At 36.6% G+C, this 9,451-nt stretch overlaps 1 protein-coding gene across 1 annotated transcript; it reads left to right on the top strand.

Annotated features, from left to right (window-relative positions):
* The first annotated feature begins 1,484 nt into the window (after window positions 1–1,484).
* Window positions 1,485–6,979, top strand: LOC147486042 (nucleic acid binding / methyltransferase). Its single transcript, XM_086575180.1, has 4 exons — window positions 1,485–1,886; window positions 4,665–4,823; window positions 6,144–6,225; window positions 6,572–6,979. The coding sequence occupies exons 1-4, from the start codon at window positions 1,629–1,631 to the stop codon at window positions 6,721–6,723; spliced, it is 651 nt and encodes a 216-aa protein (XP_086431306.1). The 5' UTR covers window positions 1,485–1,628; the 3' UTR covers window positions 6,724–6,979.
* The last annotated feature ends 2,472 nt before the right edge of the window (window positions 6,980–9,451 follow it).

The following is a 9,451-nucleotide window of genomic DNA, read 5'->3' as shown; positions in this document are numbered from 1 at the left end:
CTGCCAACTAGTGCAAGTTTACAGAAGTCTAGGCCTTTATCCACTTCAGAAGCTTGGATTGTGATTGTGGGATAGTCACCTTGTCGACCCAGTGTAGGTAGCGTTGAGGTATCCACATCCCTTCCATAGGTAACTTTTGCAGCATTTGCATATGATTTCTTTGTTGTGTTTGTCAGTTGAGGCGTTGTAACATCTACCTCTTCAACTATTACACTCTCAGTGGGGATTCTTGGATTTGCTTGTTTGCTATTGCTTGAACACCCATCTAGAAAGTCCCATGGGCAAAAGACTGGATCTTTATGTCGTTGTAACGATTGCTCATTATTAGGAGTATCGATATCCATGCTCGAAAGCATATGAGTTATGCCGGAAAGAGGGGGTTAACCACCGGTGAAGGCTGGTTAACCAATTCGAGGGGAAAGTTTTCCTCTCCCGAGCCAACCTTATCTCTCACAATTGTTGTAATTAGAACTAAAGTTACCCAAAAAGGAAAAAGAAAGTTCAAAAGACCTAAAAGCCCTTTTACACATAAAATCGCCTTAAAGAGTTGAAGTTGGGTGCAATCATACCAGCACTAATGCAACATTTTTATCCATATTCTACTTAACGAACAAGAAAAAAATAAAAAATGTATTGATTATTTGATGAGAAAATATGATATGATTAAACCTTAACACTACTAAGAATCTGGAAATTTTTAGTATTTAGAGTTTGAAGAACATCTTTGAAAAATTCCACCACATCCTCATGTTATCCTATTTTAAAAATGCCAAAGGCTATGGCTGATAAGAAAACTAAATCCACATAAAAAAAAAAAAATAAAAAAAAAACCCTGTAAACCAAGTATCTTTCGATGAATACAAGAAATCCAAAAAAAAAAAAATAGTACCCAACATAGAACAAAAGGATTAAAGAGATGTTATTAGTGATCAATCCAATATCAACTCCCTTCCATCCCTGGTTGGGTACAGTTTCCTTTTGAGTTATCGTATAAACATAATAAGACGAGAGACCTTAAAATACAATCGATTTATATGTTAAAATTTGAAGTAACAATTTTTTTTTGTTAACAACTTTAATTTTTTATGTTAGGAATAGAAAGAGATATGGAAAGCACACAACAAAGCTCAAAACGTCACAATTCACAGTTTAGTCTAGCTTTATAAATATCATTGAGGGTGACACAACGAATCAAATCTCATTAATTACTTTAAAAAAAAAAAAAAAAAAAATGTTTAGGGCGTATGTTCTCACTTCATACTACCTCTCTAATTCCCAAGTGGAATATTCAAAACCTAGACACCGGTCGAACGATAATACATAACAGTTTGTTTTCCATTTTCCAGCTTTATAAAACCAGTAATTAGTTTTATAATTAGTAAAAGATGCTTCTTTCGGCTTGTCAACAAAACGAAATATCGGTTCATTGAACGTCCGAAATGTCTGACATTTCGATATTCTCATCATCATTTTTAGGTCCACACTCAAAAGTCAAAAGTCAAAACCCATAAACCTCACTGTCTGTCCGACACTCTTGAAGTCTTGAACCCAACAATGGAGGCAGAAGGAAAAGAAACAAAAAAGCCCATCCTCAAAACCGAAGAAGAAGAGAAGACGATGACCCACCAATGCTTAGTTCACATACACTTGAAGCACTAAAAGAGTTTTTAAACGAACAGCAACAAAACCATTTGGAAGAAAAAGAAACTTCTTCTTCTTCTTCTGAAGTTGCATTAGTGGCAGAAGACTGGAGGTTGAGTCAGTTCTGGTACGATCAACATACTGCAGAAACAATAGTGAGAGAGATTCAGCTTCTTTGTGCTGATGATACATCTTCTTGTTCTGTTGCTTGTATTGCTTGTCCAACTCTTTATGCTTATCTCAAGGTATGATTTTTAATTGAGGTTGGGTGCTTTGTTTTGATTGTTTTTTATTTGGAGAAGCTTGTTAGTGTTGTTTTTGAGTCAGTGTATTGAGCAATTTTGTTTCATGAATTATTAAGGTAATGTGCAAGACTTCAAATAATTTGCAAATAGTGTGTTATGTCTGACCTTCAATCTGTAATTGCATTTGGGAATCGAGTGTGGAGCTGATGGAATGAATAATGGTTGTGGTAATATGTATGTAGAAAGCATTTTAATCTGGAGTGTCTAGGTACAGTGCTAGTAACAACATTGAGTGAAATGCCAATGGTTGGTATACTTTGATATAAAAGAGAAATGGGGTGTCAAAGGCACTTGAAAAGGAGTTCAGTGCCAAACACAAACAGATTGAATATGTCAGTTCCGTTTTCAAGAGCGCATGTGCCCCCTCCATGGCACGATAGGGCTTGAGCCTACCATATGTTAGACCTGTGGTCCATACTATAAATATAACAGTTTCTCTCTTAACTTCGGTCTTTTGAAGTAAACATATGTTAAGAATGTGGCACAAGCTCAGAGCTGGAGATCCCATCTTATACATATTGCTATGTATATTCTCAAGATTATGTATTGTAAAGTATGATGTTAAGATTGTAAACCCTTATAAGTTGCAGAATCAAGGCCAAAGGAGGTGCGGGGAAGGTTGCCGCTGCATCCCCACCCAAGGGTTGTTGCTAGGCATGTGTCTAACCTATGTTACGCCCATAACCCAATTGACATAGGTTATTATGTTTCTCCATTAAGCTTTGGATTTGATGTAATCTGTCAACCTGTTTAAAATCTCATCTTTATTGGAGCTTCGGAGGGCCTCTCTATAAGTCTCATTAATAACATTTACCGTTGGTTTTCACATATAACGATGTTCATTAGAGGAGGCGATTAATTTCTCATCGAGAGAGTCAAACAGGCTACCTACCAATTTCTAAGTCATGAGGAGGCTAGTAGTATGTGGCCACCAATTCGAGATTGTACATTATATTACACTTACCATCACAGTGCCATGGGTGAATAGAGAAGGCCTCTAAATTGAGTCTTTTGCTTGGTAGTCGGTATTAATCTAAGGGAGGAAGGGGTATATTTTTTATGTTACACATACGAGGGATGATCATGTATTCTGAAACTTGTTTTCTAAATTAATTCCGGGAAAAAAGTTTATATTTCAAATGGTAATATGGTATCATCCTAAGTAAATGGTTGCTTTGCAAAAAAATTCTGTTATTGTTTCTGAGTCAGTGTTTGGAGCAATTCTGTTTCTGGGGTTAATGTAATGTGGAAGACTTCAAAGCATTGCAAATTATTTGTTCAACGTTCTATTTATTATCATGTTGAAAATTTAGAACTTATTTGGTTCATTTAAAACTGAATGATTGCACGGAAAACTAAAGGCATTTGTGGAAACGAGTGTGATGCCGAAGGCACAGCAATGGGTGAGGGAGTCTGTATGGACAAAATGTTTCATGTCGAGTGTTGTAATCTACAGTCTGAGTACTAAAATTTGAGTGAAATGTGAATTGTTGGTAGTTAGTTAATGTGTAAGGGAATGCTAGTCGGAAGGCACATGAAATGAGAGGAGAGTCAAACACAAACAGAGTGAATATGACAGTTCTGCCTTTTGATGTGTGTGTCCCCAGAGGGGTTGATGGGCTCGATCCTACCTTTGTAAGATCCCTATATATCTCTCTAGATTTCAGTCTTTTGAAGTGAACTGTGTTTAACAGAGCTATAAATCCCCCTTAAATGTATTGCTGCGTATCTTTCTAAAGTTCAGTCTTTTGAAGTAACCTGATGTCAAGATTGTAGCAGGGCCGTAATTCTAACAGGTTGCAGGTTCAAGTATGCAGGGTTTGTCTGCTGAGTTCTTGTTGGGCATATTCCCACCTACGGGTTGTTGTTAGGCATGCGTCTAACTAGTGTTAGACCTACAACCCAATTAGTATACATTGTTATGTAGATCCATAGATTTTTTGATTTGGTGTAATCTTTGAATGTGTTTACAGCTTAAATTCTTGGGAGTGTCGAAAGATATTAATACCTATAATACAAGGCTTGTAGTGCCTGGGCAGGTTTTCACGTGTAAAGAAGTTTGTTGAAGGGAGCTTTTAGAATGACGTTAGAATGTTAGATATTTGTGATCATAGTATCATACAGTATATTACATCATCAGAGCGACGCGGGTGACCAGAAAGTGCCTTTATATTGATTCAGCTCTTGGTACCATAAGCCGTAGATTTTTTATGTAGGCATATCACGGATGTTCACATATTCTGTTATCTGGACTCTAGGTGTATGTACGGTGGGTTTTGATCTCTCGATTTTCAAAGTTCTGATAAAGCTTCTACTTAGAACTTCTACTTGATTGCATCCCATGCATCGTCTGTTGTGTATCACAACTTTCTATGGATGCAACACTTGGTTCAGATTGTATTTTGCTCTACGTCAAGGTTTTATAGTGAATACCTCATATGTAATATTTGTTATATAGTTCCAAGTTTTCCAACTATTGAGGTGTGAAATGCAGTTTTGAGATGTTATTAACAGAAGAAAACAAATTGTAAGGATTGAATTACACTCTTGCCAAAACTAGGTAATGGAAATTTTGCGTGCACATGTATGATCTATGAAGCACCTCAGAATAATCTTTGTCAAATACCTCATAATAGTATTGTAAGGAACTAAGGACTTTCTTTTTCCCTTTATTAGTTGCTACTGTAAGCATCATGATCTTCTCTGTGTGGCTTTCAGAAAATTGATCCAAGCATCTCCGTAAGTTTACTGGAGTATGACAAACGATTTGAACAGTATGGGAGTGATTTCACATTCTATGACTACAACCAACCTGAAGAGCTGTCACAAGAGTTGAAGCATGCTTACCGAGTTATTATTGCGGACCCTCCTTACCTGGTGAGTACATACATTGTGCTTTTTTCATAGCTTTACAAGTGGCTGTTATTTTCCCATCGTTTTAATATGTAGTGAGTGCATATGTATTTATGTTATGTGACCACCTAGTACTTAGAAAGCCATTGTTCCTTCTGTTATTGTGGTCAAATAGAAAAACAGTTCACCTTTTTGCTACATACTCTCTCGATTCATTATGGAACACCAATGGGTACTTAGGTATCTCAAAAGAAAAATGTCTCCACTATCCAAGGCGTGATCCTTACTGGTAGACGAGCTTTGTCTGGCCTCTGTCATTATCTGTTTATCATTCATTTTTATTCAGTAAAATCAATTATATTGATAAAGTACTAGCTATTACCCGGTGGGTTTGGTGTGTGTGTGTTGGGGGGGGGGGATAGAGCCACTCTACTACGAAAAGAGACCTACAAAATGAGCTGAGGGCTGATTTTAGTGGAGATGATGTCTCTACCATGGAGATCATCCTTCCAAAAAGTCAGCTCATTTGAATATGTCCAACCATGCAAAAAGTTGTGTTCAAATTCTAGGATTTCATCCAACTGTTCAAAATTTGTCCGACTCTTTTAACAAGGTTAGACTTTCCGAATGAAATGATTTTTTGTGAGGATGATCTGCAAGGCGCGGGGTCGTATCTACCAAAAGCAGCCCTTCATCATTTTGTAATCACACTTTTTACACGAGATAACCAACGTTAACTGGCTCCGGCTCACACCCGACAAATGCAAAAATAAAAAATAAACAAGTAGCAAACAAAGCAAAACAAAAAAAGAAAGAGCAAAAGCTCCAACCTATCAGGGCCTATTAGGTCCGACAATCCTAGACTACTATACAACCCACAGTGGTACCACCCAAAACCTCCACCCCCTTCCTTTTCATCCGCCTCTTCTCTACATCCTTGTCAAGTTGTCATCCTTCTTAGAGGAGCTGAAGTCAAGATGATCATCCCGATTTTTGTCTCCATAGATAAAACAAATGTCTTGATCAAGCATACATGCACCCAAGGCCATCCTCCCACTTCTTAAAAAACCCTAATTACCTGTAATACCATGTTTGTGGAGAATGACCTGTTTATCATCCAATCACATATAATACCATGAACTTTTGATCAATGGCATATCTAGGTGGGCCTGATGAAGGATTTCTTTATCCTTCCTGCCTTGCAGATACATGGTGGTCTAGTCTTCTTGTTGCGTTTAGACGTTCAGTGTACTCCACAACAGTTATTCTGAATGCCATCTGATGATTTTAGCTAGTTTGAATTCCCAATTTGTAATGTTTCTCTACTTGTTATCCTTCTGACAGAGTAAGGAATGCTTGGAGAAAGTTGCTCAGACGATGAAGTTTCTTATCCAACCAGGAGATTCCCACCTGCTCTTATTGACAGGTAGAGATTTGCCTTTTCAAAGTATGTTTTATTGAGATATTTTCTAGACAACAAAAGTTAATATGCTTATATCATGGTTTTCTTTTATCAGTGTCCAGTGAGTTCATGCTACAGAGCTAAAAGTTATGAATTTATGATCTTCAGTATTATATGTGAACACAATAAAAAGATGAAGTTTGATAATCCTTTATGAGTTCTCCGAGAGAAAAAGGTTCAGAAGAACAATATTATTTGAACCGAAGTAAATCTTTGAAACTAAGCGTTTCTAATATTAATCATTAAAATCTGTATGAATGGATAATTCTCATATAGTGTCATTCTAAAATCTAAATATGTTTTCTTGCAGGAGGTGTGCAAACGGAGAGAGCTGCCGAGCTCTTGAGCTTATATCCATGTGGTTTTAAGCCTCAGCACTCTAGCAAGCTTGGTAATGAATTCCTTCTGTTCACAAACTATGATCCAGGGGAGAGATTAGGCGGATGGGAGTTAAACAATTAGACGAACCTAAAACTATGCTTGGTTGGTTTGGGCTTGTTACCACAATGGAAGGATTTATAACTACTTGGTCCAAAATGACTTCAACCATGTTTATTGTAATTAGGGGAGAGCCATAAGCCCACATCTTACTAAATGGGCAATAACAAACTTCCTACTGGGCGTCTACCAAGATGTGATTTTAAACTCTAGTGTTCTTGAACGAATGTTCGTAATTCTGGAGCTGGAGAAATGTGTTCCTCGTTCAAAATTTGCTAAACTCTGTCCAAAACTCCCAACGTAACAAGTTATTTGTGCAAATGCACAACATTTAGTACGCGTGCTTACCAGAGTCAGTATGTATGATTCAATCTGGTGAAATGCACAGTATTCAAATTGTACGCGTGTTTTTTTTTTTTTTCTTTTCCTTTCGAAGAGTCTGACCAATGCCCAAAATTCAATGATCCACACATGTATCTGACGTGTATATCACCATATCTAATACCCACTTTTCTCTCGCTTGACCAAAAATCCTCCAGCTTCATCTAGCCAGTAGCAGCTGGAGCCTTGTTCTACTCGGGCTCAGCTCTTTTGGGCTTTCTATGTTGCTCAAATTGCAAAATGGGTCGGAGCCTGAGCATAAGTGCGGTAAATGGTTTGTGGCGTGTGGGTATTATAGGGATGTCCAAACGGGTATCGGCCCGGCCCGAACCTGACTTTTCAGGTTTTGAACGGGTATTGGGTAACCGTTACCCGATACCTGAACTGGTTTTCAACGGGTCGGGTATTTTATTGAGAAGTGTGACCAAACCCTACCCTAATCTTATATTTTGGGTACCCAACGGGTTCGGGTTTGGGTTTCATATAGGATAAAGCCCGGTATAAATGAAAAAATAAGACAATAAGAAACTTTATTTGAAATATATATCTACATTTTATTCCTTCTTCGGCTATCCACCAATCCTTCAAACAAAATAAAATTTCTAATGAATTTGGAAGTAATTATCATCTATACTCGGACATAATTATTTGATATGATTTAAAAATAGATAGACTCAGAATGAACTATAGACAGATGATCACATGCAATTACTGAAAAAATTGGAAATCCCGACATAAATTTTTTCATAATCCAATATATTAAATAACTTATCATTGTAAACACGAATGAAATCATAATCCAAATATTTATCTAACTCATTCTTTTATATGAGATTAGTAGTATCCAATTGAAACCGGATTTAGGGTTCGATTTCGGTTCGAGTTCGGTTTCGGGTTATTTAGCCTTTTAACAGGTTTAGGGCTAAATTATCGGGTCGGGCTCGGATCGGTCCGGGTTTAGAGTGTGACCAAACCCTACCCTATGTATTTTGGTTCGAGTTCGGGTTCGGGTTTTGTTGAGTTCGGGCAGAGTTAGGTGCGGGTATTTTGTTCGAATTTTGGACGGGTTTCGGGCAAGATGGACATCCCTATGGTATTATAGGGCTTCACCTTGAAGCATGCTACATTGCTACTCAATTCAAAACTGGGTTGTTTCGTTTCTACTCAGCCACTGATTCTTCTGTCTTCTAATTTTCTAAATCAGATTTTGGGTTTAATCTCCTGGTTCATAAACATCCTATATAAAAACCCCTTCACTCATTACGTACTAATCCATAAAAACTCCCTCTTTTTCTAAAACACCCACTGACTAAAATACCCACACATAAAACACCTGTGGACTTGGCTCTCAAATTTCTCTCCTCTCTTTCTTCTCGACGCTCCCTCTTTTCTTGCAAACCTTATATATCCTGCAAAACTAAATTCACATAGAAGATAAAATGGCAAAACAACCCAAATAGAAGAGAGAAACAACTAACAAAATAAATAAATCAATAGCGATTCTAGAGTGCGCTGGATTCAGGACTCTAGATTCAAGACTTTTGTGGGGCAATACACCCTCACCTTTTGCTGGTGGAGGGCCAGATGAGAGAGTACACATGCAGCATGCGTACTCTAGATTTTGCAATAAATCAAAAGTTTCAAAATAAGATGCTCCAGTGAGAATGAAGCGAGTGGTTCAATCACAAACAAAAGGGAATAAAACAACGATTGATAAAAATATGAAATCGAATGTGAGAATCATATTTATTTTTGAAATTTGTTTGTAAATATGTGAGAATTTCTATTTTTATATATGCAAATGTTTAATTTATTATATAAATTTGCATTTTCATATATAAAAGTACAATCATATATATATGTGTATGAATTTGTAAATTACATATATAGCTTCATATTACAAATTCGTATTTAAGCATATTCTAAATGTAAATTCGTATTTTCACAAGTGAATTTGTATTTACATGTTGTAAATTTGTATTGCAACAGGATGTAAAATCTACTATTTCTAACAATGTATTCCATTCTTCTACGTTGCTAATGCTAAAACTTGTGCAAGATTTGAAGGGAATAATTATAAATGTTTATATCACCAAGATGAAAGAAACTCATTTTGACAATCTTTTCATGGTTTTTGTCGATGGAAAGGTGGATAATAAAATGTTAGAAAAACCAAGCCACATCATCATAAAGTTGTTAGGCAGTTGGTGCAAGGAGAGACATAAGTTTAAGATAGGAAATCAATTTGTGTCTTTATGTTCACCTGACATATGCAAATATATATTTTCATATATTTACAAACAAATTTCCTATCTTAAACTTATGTCTCTCTTTACACTAACTGCCCTAACAACTTTATGATGATATAGCT

The sequence above is a fragment of the Coptis chinensis genome, chromosome 7 (assembly GCF_015680905.1).
Source record: "Coptis chinensis isolate HL-2020 chromosome 7, ASM1568090v1, whole genome shotgun sequence".
Lineage (NCBI taxonomy): Eukaryota > Viridiplantae > Streptophyta > Magnoliopsida > Ranunculales > Ranunculaceae > Coptis > Coptis chinensis.
This window is presented reverse-complemented; position numbering and strand designations above follow the sequence as displayed.